At 35.6% G+C, this 15,661-nt stretch overlaps 6 protein-coding genes across 10 annotated transcripts in view; 3 read left to right on the forward strand and 3 right to left on the reverse strand.

Annotated features, from left to right (window-relative positions):
- LOC133845021 (fibrinogen-like protein 1) overlaps positions 1-15,661 on the reverse strand; it is a 199,035-nt gene that overhangs the window by 3,036 nt on the left and 180,338 nt on the right. The window lies entirely within an intron of this gene.
- On the forward strand, positions 333-8,228 carry LOC133845224 (fibrinogen-like protein 1). 3 transcript variants are annotated; one of them, XM_062279621.1, is made up of 3 exons: positions 333-653; positions 7,052-8,028; positions 8,090-8,228. In XM_062279621.1, exons 1-3 carry the CDS (start codon positions 573-575, stop codon positions 8,223-8,225), a joined length of 1,194 nt encoding a protein of 397 aa, XP_062135605.1. In that variant the 5' UTR covers positions 333-572; the 3' UTR covers positions 8,226-8,228. The 3 variants fall into 3 exon arrangements, with proteins under 3 accessions (XP_062135605.1, XP_062135603.1, XP_062135604.1); XM_062279619.1 differs by lacking the exons at positions 7,052-8,028; positions 8,090-8,228 and adding exons at positions 720-1,732; positions 1,793-1,983 and having other exon boundaries at positions 342-653; XM_062279620.1 differs by lacking the exon at positions 333-653 and adding an exon at positions 6,494-6,985.
- Positions 1,964-2,730, reverse strand: LOC133845228 (mitochondrial import inner membrane translocase subunit TIM14). Of its 2 annotated transcripts, XM_062279624.1 has the most exons (3): positions 2,588-2,730; positions 2,195-2,434; positions 1,964-2,130 (listed from the first exon to the last, which is right to left on the reverse strand). In XM_062279624.1, exons 1-3 carry the CDS (start codon positions 2,678-2,680, stop codon positions 2,017-2,019), a joined length of 447 nt encoding a protein of 148 aa, XP_062135608.1. In that variant the 5' UTR covers positions 2,681-2,730; the 3' UTR covers positions 1,964-2,016. The 2 variants fall into 2 exon arrangements, with proteins under 2 accessions (XP_062135608.1, XP_062135609.1); XM_062279625.1 differs by having other exon boundaries at positions 2,195-2,640.
- Positions 5,480-6,419, forward strand: LOC133845226 (uncharacterized). The gene is made up of 3 exons (XM_062279623.1): positions 5,480-5,795; positions 5,857-5,972; positions 6,038-6,419. Exons 1-3 carry the CDS (start codon positions 5,575-5,577, stop codon positions 6,358-6,360), a joined length of 660 nt encoding a protein of 219 aa, XP_062135607.1. The 5' UTR covers positions 5,480-5,574; the 3' UTR covers positions 6,361-6,419.
- Positions 7,704-10,123, reverse strand: LOC133845225 (putative nuclease HARBI1). Its single transcript, XM_062279622.1, has 4 exons — positions 9,608-10,123; positions 9,122-9,527; positions 9,001-9,055; positions 7,704-8,942 (listed from the first exon to the last, which is right to left on the reverse strand). Exons 1-4 carry the CDS (start codon positions 9,764-9,766, stop codon positions 8,393-8,395), a joined length of 1,170 nt encoding a protein of 389 aa, XP_062135606.1. The 5' UTR covers positions 9,767-10,123; the 3' UTR covers positions 7,704-8,392.
- LOC133845222 (MOB kinase activator-like 2) overlaps positions 10,317-15,661 on the forward strand; it is a 37,931-nt gene continuing 32,586 nt past the window's right edge. The window contains exon 1 of one of the 2 annotated variants that reach the window (XM_062279618.1): positions 10,317-10,643. In XM_062279618.1, coding sequence (XP_062135602.1) covers positions 10,639-10,643 — 5 coding nt within the window. In that variant the 5' untranslated portion in view covers positions 10,317-10,638. Of the gene's footprint in view, positions 10,644-12,801; positions 13,304-15,661 lie in introns of those variants that run through there. The other variant, XM_062279615.1, reaches the window with a different exon arrangement.

The raw sequence follows: 15,661 nt of genomic DNA on the forward strand, positions 1-15,661 counted from the left end.
ACACCAAGATGAATGAATTTTTAAATTCTATTAAGATTTACATTTATTATTACTTGGAAATATACGCAGATGAACTTTGTATTTCTGATTCAGCAATTGTTTTTATTTTTTTTAATTATTTTTTTATTTAAACTGGTTTACTGCTACGTATTTCGAAGCCTAACAAGTTTCAGATGATAATGAAACAACAATTTCTTGTTGTCAACCAAAACATTAAATAACTGATGTTAATTCTCCAATTTAAAGTACACACTTTTTATTTATATAATATCAATATTTATGTCAGGCGAAAATTACTATATATATGCTTTTGTAAATAATACTTTAACAAGATTTAAAGCATCATCAGCACTTAAGACTTTAAGCCGCTGTTTAACAAAATAATGATAAACCAAAATAGACTGACCTAATTTGTAGTTGGAAATACAATCTGTCGGAAATGAAATTACTCTCTATGTATTGATAAGTCGAAGCTCTCTTTCATTTCTTTAATATACTCGTATTCTCGATGTGTTTAGACAAACACGTTAGTGAGTTTTTGATCCGCGTTGAGTAGAGAACAATAATTCCAAATGAGCAGAATAATATTATATACAGCCTTGATTCTGGTTGCTCAAGGAATATCTTTTGCAGAATCAGCCACTATTGAAAAGGTAATATATTCTATGGAATATGTAAAGTGTACAGTGCGTGTTAAAAGTAAATTTGTCTCTTATCAGGCTACTCAAGAAAACGAACTTGACGAACAATGCAGCGCGTACTTTCATAATTCATTCATAGATTATATACATCATGTTAAAGACGGACTTGACCAGTGTGAACTAAAGGATAAGGAAGTAAAAGAGTTAAAAGAGAAAATTGTTCATCAGGAAGTCAACGAAGCGATTATTAAAGAATTGAGGGCTCAGATTGACGATCTGCACTCAAATTTAGAATTTCAGAAAGAAATTATTCATAGTCAGATGTTACAATCCAAGAGTGCAGTGAATTGCGACGAATTGAAATTCAAAATAGTGTTTCAAAATGATAAGCTAGAAGAATACGAAAAACAGCTTCATGCGTTGAATGAAACTCTTGATGAAAAGAATGGTAGCCTATTACAATGGGAAGAACATCTCAGTGAGATAAACCAAACTCTCGCTGAAAGGAATAATGAGTTGGCGAAAGAAACGAATAATTTGCAAATATGCAATACAAATGTTGATAAGTTAAAGGAGTTAAATGAGAATAGCGTTTGTGGTGGTTGTATTCCGGGTACTAATTCAATATATGTAGATGGCTATGGTTCATTCGATGTGTTGATCGATAATAATACAGCTGGACCTGGTTGGATTGTCATCCAGCAGAGAATAGATGGAAAAGAAGATTTTTATCGCGATTGGGACATTTATTTAGGTGGCTTTGGTTCTTTCAAGGGCGACTTCTTTCTAGGCTTAGAAAAGATTCATCAACTAACGAACTCGACACGCCATGAGCTCCTTATTCACATGAAGAACTTTGATGGAAGTATCAGCAACGTTCGCTTTGATAATTTTAAAGTCGATGGTAAAGATACCGACTACACTTTGAGCAGCTTGGGTAATTATTCTGGGGAACGCAATAATCATGGCAATTTACATAAGCAAGTGGGCATGAAATTCTCAACGTCGGACCGTGATAATGATATCTGGGATTATGGAAACTGCGCAGAAACGTATCACGCAGGCTGGTGGTACACAGATTGTACAACAAGGTACAAATTACAATATATATAATTGATTGATTATGCTTATATATCTGTTTTTTTACACAGCCATTTAAATGGAGTCTATCCGGCAAAAGGAGATGATTGGAAGAGGCAAAACCTTCGTTGGGTTGAGCTAGAGAGTCCCACGACGGTCAAAATGCTCATACGTAGACATGCTGATAATTAAATTTTTTCCATTTTTTCTTGTTTCCTGAGATCAATAATTATAAACAGCAGTTTAGCGTTCTTACATTCTATTTACAATAGTTTATTTACAACGAGTTGGTTCTCTATTTAGCATTATCCAGAAAGTCTTTGGCCTCATTTATCTTGGCCGCCAAATATGGAGAGCCACCACGATCTGGATGATTGAGCAACATGATTTTCTTATGCGCATCCTTGATCTGCAACATGTAATGTTAATCAAGTTGGATGGGTTTGTAAGTCTGAAGCACGTGGAGTACTTACCTTGAGCTTTGGAGCACTGGGACTGACACCAAGAATAAGAGCGGCTTCGCGTTTGTTCATTTTAGGATCAAAGCCGCCCTTATAGTACTTGGCATTAGCCATGCTCTCCGCATCGAATTTCGGCAGATTCTTGAGGGCCTCATTGAATTTCGTTGTCATCTGTGGCATGCGTCGCATCAAATGTTTTCCAGCAAAGCCAACAGCCGCCACGCCGAGGCCGGCTAAAATAATCGAGCTCGTCTTGTGGTAGAATTTACGGTTGAAGGTGTGTTTTGGTGGCATTGCATTTGTTGCAATTTTTATGGAACGATTGTCGAAACAAGAAATTAAAAATAATTATGATAATTGACAGTTTATTTATCAAATAAACATAAATATTTTGCAATTTTATACCATTTTTATGTAATCGAGTGTGTTGTTGACTGTTGTCGTTTTGACAGCTGACTTGAATATGTTTCGAGTATCGATAATGTATACCAAGTACATTTGAAAACTCTGATATCGATATTCTCTGTTATTTGGAGATGGTACTCACCGTAATCGTAAGGTTTCTGAACATCGATTGCAAACGACCATCTACAAAATATTTCAAATATTATATTGTCAAATATTACATTAAAAATTTAATTTGTAAAAGCAACAAACCATATTTTTCATTATATATAAAATAAAGAAATAAAGTTGCTGAACATATTTTACACACTAAAGTCGAAATGTGCGTCAAGATAGCTCCGCAACTTTAGCGTCACATATCGATAAAAAAACTATCGGCTAAAAAAAACTTTTTATTTTCGTCTTTTTACGTGGTATTTAAACTAAAATTAAAAAAGTTTGAATGCAAAACAATAGAAAATTAAATTATCTTTCTATTAAATCCATGTTCGTCAAATTTCATGCAGTATTTATGCACTAAAATCGTGATTGAAAAATTGGGGTAGCAACATTTTTGCAAATATCTCGGCTTTGACGAGTTGTCGGCCAAATCGGCTTATAACAAGTTATAGAGTATTGTTTTATAAATATACCCTCAAAAATTCATAATTTTAAAACTTTTCGTTTTTGAGATATTTGAGAAAAAGTACGATAACCTCAGCTCCAGCCCCATACAAAATGAGCACAAAAAATCAATGCTACCGATTAATGACCGTAACTTTTTTTTGACTTTCTTGTCGGCCATAGCGCACATTATACTTTCGTAGATACAACTATAAGGAAGATATATAGCAATTTTGGTTGCAATCCAATTTTCTGCTTTTGAGAAAATTGACCTTTTCCTAACCCGCAAAAACAAGTTCATTTCGCAGGTGCATCAAATCACTGGAACCAGCGTGGAACCAGTCAGTGTTAAATAACACCATTTGGACTTTGGCGGGACTTCAAATACTTGCAGAAAATAACTAAATGAAACAAATATTACTATAATTTAAAATTACATTTAAATACTCTATTTATATATATATTACATTGTTATAATTAATAAATATACGCAATTAAATATTCTTATTTAAATCGTAATTTTGCAGTTTACTTGATCACTGTTAGCGGCAAAACTTTATGTTAACGCTATCATCAAATTATTCTTAATATTTGCAGAACTTATAGGCCATGTCGCGCTATTTCATTCTATTCGAATCAAATAGATAAATATTTTGCTTTTTGTTTTATTCAAATCGGTTAAGCCGTTTTCGAGAAAATTCAATTTTTGTGATTATTGCGAAAATTACAAATAAATTTCAATTTGGCATGGCAACGCTTAACATCTGCGAAGCTAGTAAAAAGTTAGCGTCGAATTTTTGTTTTGCAGATTTTTCAACATTTTGACTATGTACATAATTGGTCAATACTTTAAAAAATAGATAATTAACATATGTATCATTTCCCAATATATACTACATAGCAAATTATCATAGTTTCCGAGAAAATTCAAAATAACATCTACATTTTTCGATTATACGCTCTCCTAGACTTTGTCTGAGAAGGCGCGCATTGTTATAATATAAACATAAAAAATTCGAATGCTTTGCAATTTATTTATTTATTTATTTATCTATTTTTTAAAGTATTGACCAATTATGTACATAGTCAAAATGTTGAAAAATCTGCAAAACAAAAATTCGACGCTAACTTTTTACTAGCTTCGCAGATGTTAAGCGTTGCCATGCCAAATTGAAATTTATTTGTAATTTTCGCAATAATCACAAAAATTGAATTTTCTCGAAAACGGCTTAACCGATTTGAATAAAACAAAAAGCAAAATATTTATCTATTTGATTCGAATAGAATGAAATAGCGCGACATGGCCTATAAGTTCTGCAAATATTAAGAATAATTTGATGATAGCGTTAACATAAAGTTTTGCCGCTAACAGTGATCAAGTAAACTGCAAAATTACGATTTAAATAAGAATATTTAATTGCGTATATTTATTAATTATAACAATGTAATATATATATAAATAGAGTATTTAAATGTAATTTTAAATTATAGTAATATTTGTTTCATTTAGTTATTTTCTGCAAGTATTTGAAGTCCCGCCAAAGTCCAAATGGTGTTATTTAACACTGACTGGTTCCACGCTGGTTCCAGTGATTTGATGCACCTGCGAAATGAACTTGTTTTTGCGGGTTAGGAAAAGGTCAATTTTCTCAAAAGCAGAAAATTGGATTGCAACCAAAATTGCTATATATCTTCCTTATAGTTGTATCTACGAAAGTATAATGTGCGCTATGGCCGACAAGAAAGTCAAAAAAAAGTTACGGTCATTAATCGGTAGCATTGATTTTTTGTGCTCATTTTGTATGGGGCTGGAGCTGAGGTTATCGTACTTTTTCTCAAATATCTCAAAAACGAAAAGTTTTAAAATTATGAATTTTTGAGGGTATATTTATAAAACAATACTCTATAACTTGTTATAAGCCGATTTGGCCGACAACTCGTCAAAGCCGAGATATTTGCAAAAATGTTGCTACCCCAATTTTTCAATCACGATTTTAGTGCATAAATACTGCATGAAATTTGACGAACATGGATTTAATAGAAAGATAATTTAATTTTCTATTGTTTTGCATTCAAACTTTTTTAATTTTAGTTTAAATACCACGTAAAAAGACGAAAATAAAAAGTTTTTTTTAGCCGATATTTTTTTATCGATATGTGACGCTAAAGTTGCGGAGCTATCTTGACGCACATAAAGTCGAACGCGGAATGATGCCCAACCACATTATTGGTAAAACATCGATAATAAAAATTGAAGCAACTTTGATATTACAGATTGACGATATTTTTGATTGATGTTTTGACATCACCAATAGACGTTGTTTTTATGTTGAATTGATGAGAAAACTAAAACATAGAATTGTAGGAATTTTTGTTTATGGGACATGCCAGCTGCAGAAAGATTTCACAATAAGCCTATGATATGGTTAATTCGCCACGAGAATATACTCTTTACGCTATGGGAGGAGGAAAGTAAAAAAGTCAACTACAGCGGCAACTATCAAAATATTTATCAAGCGATTGCCGAAAAACTGTGTAAAGCCGGTTTACAAATACAATGGAAAGATGTACGAACCAGAATTGAGAGTGTCACCAAGAAATACAAGTATGTATGTTTACAAATACAAATATTTGACTAATCAACATAAAATGATTTTACCAAGCAGCGAAGAGCTAAGGGATATTGAAGCTCTTGGACGGCCATCTTCATGGCGGCATTTTGAGCGTGTTCACAAGATTCTTGGAGTTAGCCCACAAAGCATTGAGAGCATCGAGAGCAATGGTACGTTTTTCATGTTCATATATACATATATTCTGTTCATTTCAACTATAATTAAATTATTTCAGGAGTTGCCGCTCTGTTGGATGATGAACAATACGGTCTTGATGATTTACCCAATTCCGAGACGTCGTCAATTGCTGAACCCAACGACGACAATAATTGCCCTGACTCAGTCTCCGCCTCCCCATCGCCAGAAAAGAAGAGACGCAAATTGGGAAATGCAAGTAAAATGACGCCTTTCGAGCTAGCGATGCTGGAGATTGAACGAGATCGAACTGTTCGCTTGGAGAGCATTGCCATGAATCGGCTTGAAGTAATGAAACGAATGGCAGCAGAAAATGCCGAGTTTCACAAGAAACTACTTACACTCGTGAAAAGCAGAAAGTGAAGCCAGATTTGTACAAATTTAGTTCTAATATATGCTACTAAAATATCTGACAAATTCCATCACTTGTATTACTTATTTTTCACTCGGCAATCGCTGAGGTAAGAGTCGCAATTTAGAAAATATGCAACAGCAGTTGTCTCTCTTCATAGTTCTCTGAATTGGGCTGACAATTTGAACTCCACAAGAAGACATTCATGCATCGTCAATTTCTTAATAGCATTGCCTAGGCTTAGTAGGACCTGCCTTAAAGGTTGAATAAAGTTTAATTTACTCGCCAAGGCGTTGATACTTCTTAGCATACGCTCTATTTAAAAAATACATTATCAAAATTTAAAAGGTCGAAATAGTCTGACCTGTTTTCTAGTTGAAAATATAATCTGTTTGATGAATATGTATAGAATAGTACAATGAACTTTATAATCCTCTCTATTCTTAGATAAGCAGACTCTTAAATTCAGCCATGTCTTTAATATATTGTAGCTGTCTTTAGAAAAACACTTCAGTGAGTTTTTGATTCGCTCTGAGTAGAGAACAATAATTCCAAATGAGCAGAATAATATTATATACAGCCTTATTTCTGGTTGCTCAAGGAATATCTTTTGCAGAATCGGCAATTATTGAAAAGGTAATATATTCTATGGAATGTGTAAAGTGTATATTCCGTGTTAAAAGTAAATTTGTCTCTTATCAGGCTACTCAAGAAAACGAGCTTGACGAACAATGCAGCGCGTACTCTTATAAATCAGTAAAGCCATTCATAGATTATATACAGCATGTTAAAGACGGACTTGACCAGTGTGAACTAAAGAATAAGGAAGTAAAAGAGTTAAAAGAGAAAATTGTTCATCAGGAATCCAATGAAGTGATTATTAAAGAATTGAGGGCTCAAATTGAATTTCAGAAAGAAATAATTCGTAGTCAATTGGTGCAATCAAAAAGTGCTGTGAATTACGATGAACTGAAATTCAAAATAGTGTTTCAAAATGATAAGCTAGAAGAATACGAAAATCAGCTCCATACGTTGAATGAAACTCTAGAGGAAAAGAATGCCAGCCTATTACAATGGGAAGAACATCTCAATGAGATTAACCAAACTCTCGCTGAGAGGAATGATGAGTTGGTGAAAGAAAAGAATAATTTGCAAATATGCAATACAAATGTTGATAAGTTAAAGGAGTTAAATGAGAATAGCGTTTGTGTTGGTGGTATTCCTGTTCCCCGTCCAATAAATGTAGATGGTTATGGTTCATTCGACGTGTTGTTCGATAATAAGACAGCTGGACCTGGCTGGATTGTAATTCTGCAGAATATAAATGGTAAAGAAAGTTTTTTCCGCGATTGGGCGACGTATTCTGCAGGCTTTGGTTCCTTCTCGGGCGACTTCTTTCTAGGCTTAGAAAAGATTCATCAACTAACGAACTCGACACGCTATGAGCTTCTCATTCAAATGGAGGACTATGATGGAAGAGTCAGCAACGTTCACTTGGACAATTTTAGAGTTGATGGCAAAGATAATGACTATATAGTGAGCAGTTTGGGTAATTATTCTGGGCAAAACAATAATCAATGCAAGTACTCAAAGATTGACGATGATACTGATATGTGGGAATATGTAAACTGCAAAGAAAATTATCGCGAAGGCGCATGGTACGCAGATTGTTTGGAAAGGTAAAAAGTATAATACAATATATAATATATAATTATACTAAAATATTTGCTTCTTACACAGAAAAACAAATGAGTACTTCCCGGTGAAAGAGACTGAATGGGGATTACCAAATACTTGTTTGTACGGTTCACCGACTCTCGCCTCATCCAAAATGCTTATACGCAGATACAAATATGATGAAACTAATAATAAATAAGGATCATAGTCTTGAATAAATAAAAAAAAAAGTTTAGTATCTTAAATGGTTTATATAGCATCGAGTTGATTTTCTATTTAGCATTATCCAAAAGGTCTTTGGTTGATCTTGGCAGACTCCGGAAAAGGGAGCAATCTGATCCTTGACTTGGATGTTGGATATATTTCCTATTCTGGAGCACATGAAACTCTTACCTTGAGTTTTGTGCTAATTGCTTGTCGTATCATTTCAGCTTCTGGATCACTCTTGGTTGCATGCGTGAAGTTTGCTGGTTTGCTTACATCATTTGGCACATTGTTGACCCACGAGTTGCAAATTATGCTCTTTTTGTAGCTGAGGAAATTGTGTAATATGCAACAGCAGTCAATAATATCATTGGGTTTCCCCTGGGTATCTAATCCCTTAGCCAAGCGGCCAAAACGCGCTCTCAACTCAAGAAACGCACGATCCACAACGTGTCTGGCTTCATTTAGAGCATTGTTAAAGACACTCTGCCGGGGTGTTGCATTTGATGGATGCGGTGTTATGAGCGTTGGACTCATCTCGTAGCTGGAGTCACCCAAAAGCATCAATGGAACAGCAATGCTCGCCATAATCTTGTAGTTTAATTCGATTAAAGGTGATGCATCAAGCATTTCTAGCAATGTACTTCCTTTATATGTCTCGGCATCAGGCTGGTTACTTGGACTCTTGTACTCCACATACAGAAATCTTCCACTGAAATTTGATTTAATTGGAAATAGCTTGCATAAATAAAACTAAGTAGCTAGCTTACCGATAATCCACTAGAGCAAGCAACGTATTTACGCTCAGTTGCATGTGGCAGCAGCCTGTGAATTGGTCAAAAGTTTAGCAAAATGAAAAAACAACAAATAGCAACATTGTTTAGTGCTCACCAATTGCGCCTATGCACTGTGGAATTCCGTGGACATCGTAGAAGCCTTGTACACATTTCTGAAGCGTCGCCTGTTGTGTCAGGAATTCGTGTGGCATGAAATCCGGGCCAAGAACACGTTTCACCTCTTTGCAAAACTGATTGAGTATCTTGCACACCATCGGAGTTGAGACGCCAAACAGCTTCGCCACCGCACTGTATTCAGCTGTGGTCCCTAAGGTATATAATGCAATGGCAATTCGCTTGTCCACTGCAATTGCTTTTCGGAATGATGTGTTTGCTTTTTTCATACACCCTAGATATTCGATCAATTGATTGAGGTCACTTCTTTCCAGGCGAAAATGCTGCTTAAAATCCTCATCTGTAGCGTGAGGCACAATTTTCTCCCAGAATGCACCGGTACGTGGCTGTGTTTTAAATGTATTGGGAGGGTTATCAAATTCAGTACATTTTTTTTTTAATTCATAACTATTTGAAAATAACTTACAATTGACCATTCGCGAGGCGCTTTTCGTTTCCTGCGTTGCCGTTCATAGCTAAAGCGGCAGCCATCCACCGTGTCGTCAAACTCTTCTTCCCACTCGAGCAGATTGAGGAAACTCAACTCATTCTGCTCGCACAACATCACAAGTCTTGAAATATCCATTTTTAATTGCGTTAAACATAAACATTCATTTTATCAAATACAAACTGAAACAACAGCAGCTGTTATCGATAAGAAACCAGGGACACAGCAACCGCTACAACAGCAACAGTTGCGGAACAGCTGACAAACAGTTGCATACGCTTTTTATGTGGTGTTCTGTAAGATTTAGTAGAAATATGCAATACATAAGAAGCAAAATGCTTTATTTTCGAAAATTCGGAATGATTTCTGAAAAAAAAAACCGTTAGCTTCGTGCCAATATCGCACAAATCGAGCTATCGATGCCTATCGCTTAAAATCGTGTTTTGCACGCATTACCAGCAATATCGCCCTCGTTTTATTTTGGATTTTGCAAACTGACTTTTTGTATGCTCATTTTTATGCTAGAAAAATTAGGAAACAAAAATACATTCAAATAATGTAGCAAAGAAAAGCTAATAATTACGTTAAGTGTATATTTGGTATATATTTCGAGATTAAATAATCGATTTTAAAACTGAATTTACGGTCACCCTGCGCATCGGGCTCCCACAACAAAACAAGTGAAGAAGAAGAAGCGTGAAAATTTTTGATGTGCAAACGATATTCGTATATTATTGATTAATAAACAACAAATAAAAGTAAAAGTGTCAATTGGCTTGCTCGGTGATAAAACCGTGTCGTGTGCCGTGTGCTGTTGACGTTGGTGTAGTTGCTGTTGGGTGTGTGTTTGTGTGCGTGCGTGTGTCATTGTGTGAGTGTCTGTCTCTGCTGGGCGACAAAAGAATCTAAAACTATTTTTGGCGAAAGGCAACAACAGAAGCAGCGCAGCAGCAGAAGCCGTCAAACTGGAGCGTATTCCGGAGTATTTGCGCGACACCGTCGATTGGTTGATGGGGTAAGTAACCAAGTGCAATATGCAACAAAAGAAAATAAAATAAAACAAATCCTGTGTATTTTTTTAATAAATACATATAACACACGATAACACAGGCGACCGCAACGACGACGGTGACTACGATGTCGCGACGTTACGTCGCTGCTCGTTTTGGTTGCTTGGTGGTGTCTTTTATGTCCTCTGCTCTGCTTTGCGTCGCCATTTGGCGTTTTGCCAATTGGCCTCGTTTCACATCATCATCCATCTCTTCTTTGACCAAACCAAAAGAAATTTTCATTTCTTTTTTCGTCTTCTTCAGCTTCGTTGTTTGCTTCAACCCCCCAAAACTCGTCCCGTTCCCTCCCCATCAACTGTCGCAGGAGTTGCGTAGTCCCTATTTTGCCTTATTGTTGTTATTCTCTGCTTCTTCTTTGCGTTGTTATCGTTTACACACTGTGAAATCAATAAAAGCAAAATCATATTTATCGATTTCTCAAATGTAACGCAATCGCAAGTGTTTTGATTTTTTTTCGTGTTTTATGTACTCACACACACACACACACACATATATATATATTTGCGTATCCATGTATATTAATGCATTCTGCTTCCTTCTCGACCATTCATCAAGGCCACTGCAGTTTTTTTTTCGATTGTCTGCTTCACCTTTTGCATCTCACTCGTTAGCTTATATGCTCGCTCATTCGTTCTCCCTCTTTCCCATTGTTCGCTTGTTTATGTTTCTACGCAGCGCCGACGACGACGACGGCTAGGAGATAAGAGAAGCCGGTTTATTGAACTTGCCAATTGCATTACAGTTTCCAATCAAAACAGAGAAAACAAACTTATACAAACAGCAGTAACACCACAAACTATGGTCAATGTAGATCATGCAAACATTTTACACATATACATTTGCATGTGTGTGAAAGGTGTTTCCTTTTATCTGGTTTATCGATTGACGCTGCTATCGATTTTAGTAGTAGATTAGTTTGTTGTGTATCAGATTGAATTTATTTAAACCCGCTAATGATTGGAGTAGAAGGGTATCATAACTTAAAATGTACAGCACAAATAATTTTTTATTGATTTAAAAAAGAAAATTAAATTTTAAATAAATCTAGCTTCTTCTGATCCCAATACCTTAAACATAATCAAATCTTATTATTAAAGCACAGAGCTTAACAGAAATGTTGATCAAAGTTTAATTTCGTGTTGATGAACAATTTTATAGTATTTACATTTTAATTGTTACTATTTTAGAGAAAAATGTAGCGTTTATACAATTTATTTTGTTACTTGACAACTAGGAGAGTACTGAATAATAAAACTTATATTTGGTTTTAATTAAAAAATAAAAATGTTTTTAATTATATATATATTTTTTTTTATTTAAATACAAAAGTTTTGCTTCTTTCCGTCTTAGCAAGTTTCATTACGAAAAGCAATTAGCGTTTTATTTTTTTTTAAGAAATTGGAAAATATATTTGTAGATGTGGGATCTTCCCTGTCGCCAACTAAGCTCAACTAGGGAATGTTGGAAAAGTGGTTGGAAGGCGGGGTGTAAACCTCGGCCTTGAGGCGCACTTAGCACAACTCTAATTGAATTAGACAACATGCGGACGAGAGCACAAAATAAAAGGCACGTCACAATAGACACAGACAAATAGAAAGAGAGTGGGAGAGAGAGAGCAATTGCGAGGGAGAAGAAGAAAATGGATAATTCGCAAGTTGGCAACACTTCGCATCTGGAATTGATTGACAGGGTTGACAAATCATTTGCGAAAATCAATTTTTCTACTATGTCATAGAAAAAGACAGAGACAAAAGTGAAAGACCGAGGACAAGAGGGCAGCATACACAGAGAGAAATAATCTATCGGCTACCGATTCAATTTATGCTAAGACCAAAAGTATGAATTAAGGAGAAAATTTTAAAATAAATTTGCTTCCTATTTTTTAGTTAAAAAGTCAGTATGCAAAAAAAGAAATCATTTCAACCGAAATATGGTGCAGTTATAATTTTTCTTTTTCCTAATTTACTTTTAACTTCAAGTGCAGAGAATTCGTAAAGTGCATTTTTTGCAGTTTGTTTTTAGAGCGTCATTATTGGTTTCTCTATGTGTATAGGAATGGGTAAAGACTTGATTTAGCTGGCAATTGCAATGCACTCAGTTGTCGTTGGACCCTGGACGCGTCTAGTTCCATTCCGTACCCATACAAAAAACGTTACCTTTCCTTTTCGGCCATGAATTGGGCCATCTCGAATCTAACGGGCGGCAATCGGGTGAGTCGGGCCATCCTCGTGCGCTATTCCTCAGTGCCCTTGGCGGATGATGGCAGCACCTCATCGACGACACCAGCGGCGACCACACCACGCTCATCCACATCGCACTCCTCGCTGTCATCCACGTTTGCAGCCACCTTTGCTCGCCATGTGCCGCGCCAGCAAAATAACAACAGCAGCGGCAGTGGGAACAACAATAATCACAACAATAACAACAGCACCAGCAATAATAATAATAGCAACAATATCGGCCACAAGGGACAATCAAATGTGGCGACCAATGTGGGCGGCGTTGTGGCAGCTGGGGGCGGGCCAAGTGGATCTGCCAGCAACAATTCATCCACACAGCTGTCGCTGCCCCTCGATGTGGAGGAGACGGTCACCTGTTTCTGTCGGTAAGCCACAGGAATTTAAGAGTCGCGTTGAGATGAGGGAGATAATATGGATTAGATGTGAAGCTCTTTCACTATTTAGTAAAGGGTGTTCATAGTTGCCCGATTTGCAACAGAGATTAAAGATATTTCTTAAATACAAGCCACTACAAAATATTTCATAATACTTTATACAACGTTTTTTAAGCGATCCGACTTTTTTTCACTCACATATTGTTGTTGAATTAAGTTTCATAAACATGAAGGAGAAAAAATATTCAAAATAATTTATTTCGTTCCTCAGTGTTGCTCAAATAATAATAAATTAGTATTATAATTTGACTGTCCAAGTCTTTGACTGATATAATTTTGTATCAGAATATTATGTTGAAAATGGTTTATTGCGATGGAGGAAACTATTTTAAATCAAATATAACAGACAATTGGAATTATAAATATTGATTTTAAGTTTTTCGAAATATGTAATTATAATTAACTATGTATTTCAATTACCCAACCATTTTTAATTTTCGTTCAATATATTTAGATGTTTATCATTTTGCTAATTAGTATCGGTAATAATTTTTTATTCAAATTATTACACAGAATTCATATAAAACAGCATCAAAAATTTGCAATTTTTTTATCAAGTGGTTCTAATTATTGAGACTGCACTGTATATCTGTATGTAAACAAAACTACGCATATGCTTATGTATACAACGTAGCAATGCTGATATTACTGCCTCCACACACACACGCATATATTCTTATATTATATATTCTTTGCCTTCTTCGCTATCGGCAAAGTTAGCATAAACAACAACAAACACCAACACAATGTATTGTACGCAAAGGGCGAGTGAGTAAGAGAGACAAATAGAGATAAAGGGAACTTTTGTTTGCATTAACTGCTGCTGCACTCCTTGCAAAAACAGCTGATTTTCATTTCGTTGGCAATGTTGTTGTTCTGCTTATTGAGATTCAAGTTTCTTGCAAATTATACAATTTCTACGGCCAGATGTGTGTATGTGTGTGTGTATGAGTGTGTCCTGTGTCTGAACTGCGCACTTAGCAAGCAAATATCCCCCAACTTTACAGCAGACGCACCCCTTTGCCGCATTTACGTACGCTTCATTATTTGTAGGGTTTCCATTTGCAAAAGAAACCCCGCAACGTGCCTCAGCTATGTGTGCGTGTGTGTGTTTGTCAGTGAGGGAATGCTAGACGAAAAATGGGAGGTGGGAGGTGGGAGGGGAGGGTCAATGCCGGTTCACACCTACGACGCATTTTGGCACGCCCCCTCTTTGGGGCTGGTGGCGTGACTTAAGCATAAATCTCACAGCGCCCTGCTACGAATTGCACAAGTCTATCGATGTGTGTGTGTGTGTGTTTATATTTTATAGTTATACCCTTTAACAAAAAATTTGCTGCGCGAGTAAAACTATGTATTATTTTTTGTCATACGTAAAAAAATAGCAAGAAAATATTTCATTTCTAAACCTAATTTCGGAATATGATATGAATTGATTTGTTTCCGATAGGGCGTTCTTAAATTGGATTCTATAATTTGTCGTAAATTTTAAAGCTAAAGTAAAGCCAATAAAAGTGTTTTGTCAATTGGTTCAGCCAGTAACTACATAGAAAATGCACATTTGCATAAAAAAAGTTTTGTTTTTAATTGGTATCAATGAAACGAATTAAGCAGAAGAAGACAATAGACGTTTTATTTTTAATCATTTTTATTAAATAATATATAAAATATTGAAAATGCCCAGAAACGGACATGTCCGTATGACAAATTTTGGAGTACTTTTAAATTAATAGGTAACTGCGAGTCGTTGGCTCTCCTGTAAAACAATCGAAATTGTGATTTTCCTTTTTTTTTTTGCGCACTTCCAAATTCGATGGCTACATCTGACGTCATGTGTAGTGCGCATGACCCAAAGCAACGGACGCTGCTATTATTGCTGCTGCTGCTGCTGCTAAGTTGTTATTGTTGTGTTTGTCTTATTTATGTGGTGGCGTGACCGACTAAACGGAACTGCCGTCGCTGTCGCAGCGCTGCCACCGCAAAGCTAAGAAGAAAAAAAACAGATTAGTGAATAGCAACAAATAAACAAGCCGCAATAACAAAACACTGCGAATAGTGTGAGGGGGGATTGAGAGCGGTGGATGTTAAGGCGAGAGAAAGAGGAAGGAGAGAGCGATATTTATATTTATGTATGTTTTCTATAGCTCTGTGCTTATTGTTGTTATTGCAGGAAATAAACTCTTTTTGCATCTGTATTCATCTCTATGTCTGTCTATCGTTGCATGCAATTTAATTGATACTTTCTTAATGAGATATTTACACACTCACTGATTGTTATCGATGCTATCG

Source organism: Drosophila sulfurigaster, chromosome 3 (assembly GCF_023558435.1).
Source record: "Drosophila sulfurigaster albostrigata strain 15112-1811.04 chromosome 3, ASM2355843v2, whole genome shotgun sequence".
In the NCBI taxonomy this organism is placed as follows: domain Eukaryota; kingdom Metazoa; phylum Arthropoda; class Insecta; order Diptera; family Drosophilidae; genus Drosophila; species Drosophila sulfurigaster.

Bases quoted from the DNA above. Each gene is read 5' to 3' on its own strand.
- LOC133845226 (XM_062279623.1), top strand. From the start codon at position 5,575: ATGCCAGCTGCAGAAAGATTTCACAATAAGCCTATGATATGGTTAATT. The intron at 5,796-5,856 runs GTATGTATGTTT...TTTACCAAGCAG, and splicing joins AGTGTCACCAAGAAATACAA to CGAAGAGCTAAGGGATATTG. The intron at 5,973-6,037 runs GTACGTTTTTCA...AAATTATTTCAG, and splicing joins TGAGAGCATCGAGAGCAATG to GAGTTGCCGCTCTGTTGGAT.
- LOC133845228 (XM_062279624.1), bottom strand. From the start codon at position 2,680: ATGTACTTGGTATACATTATCGATACTCGAAACATATTCAAGTCAGCT. The intron at 2,435-2,587 runs GTATAAAATTGC...TTCTACCACAAG, and splicing joins CACTCGATTACATAAAAATG to ACGAGCTCGATTATTTTAGC. The intron at 2,131-2,194 runs GTAAGTACTCCA...TACATGTTGCAG, and splicing joins CCAGTGCTCCAAAGCTCAAG to ATCAAGGATGCGCATAAGAA.
- LOC133845225 (XM_062279622.1), bottom strand. From the start codon at position 9,766: ATGGATATTTCAAGACTTGTGATGTTGTGCGAGCAGAATGAGTTGAGT. The intron at 9,056-9,121 runs GTGAGCACTAAA...ACCAATTCACAG, and splicing joins ACAGTGCATAGGCGCAATTG to GCTGCTGCCACATGCAACTG. The intron at 8,943-9,000 runs GTAAGCTAGCTA...ATCAAATTTCAG, and splicing joins CTTGCTCTAGTGGATTATCG to TGGAAGATTTCTGTATGTGG.
- LOC133845224 (XM_062279619.1), top strand. From the start codon at position 573: ATGAGCAGAATAATATTATATACAGCCTTGATTCTGGTTGCTCAAGGA. The intron at 654-719 runs GTAATATATTCT...GTCTCTTATCAG, and splicing joins AATCAGCCACTATTGAAAAG to GCTACTCAAGAAAACGAACT. The intron at 1,733-1,792 runs GTACAAATTACA...TTTTTTACACAG, and splicing joins TACACAGATTGTACAACAAG to CCATTTAAATGGAGTCTATC.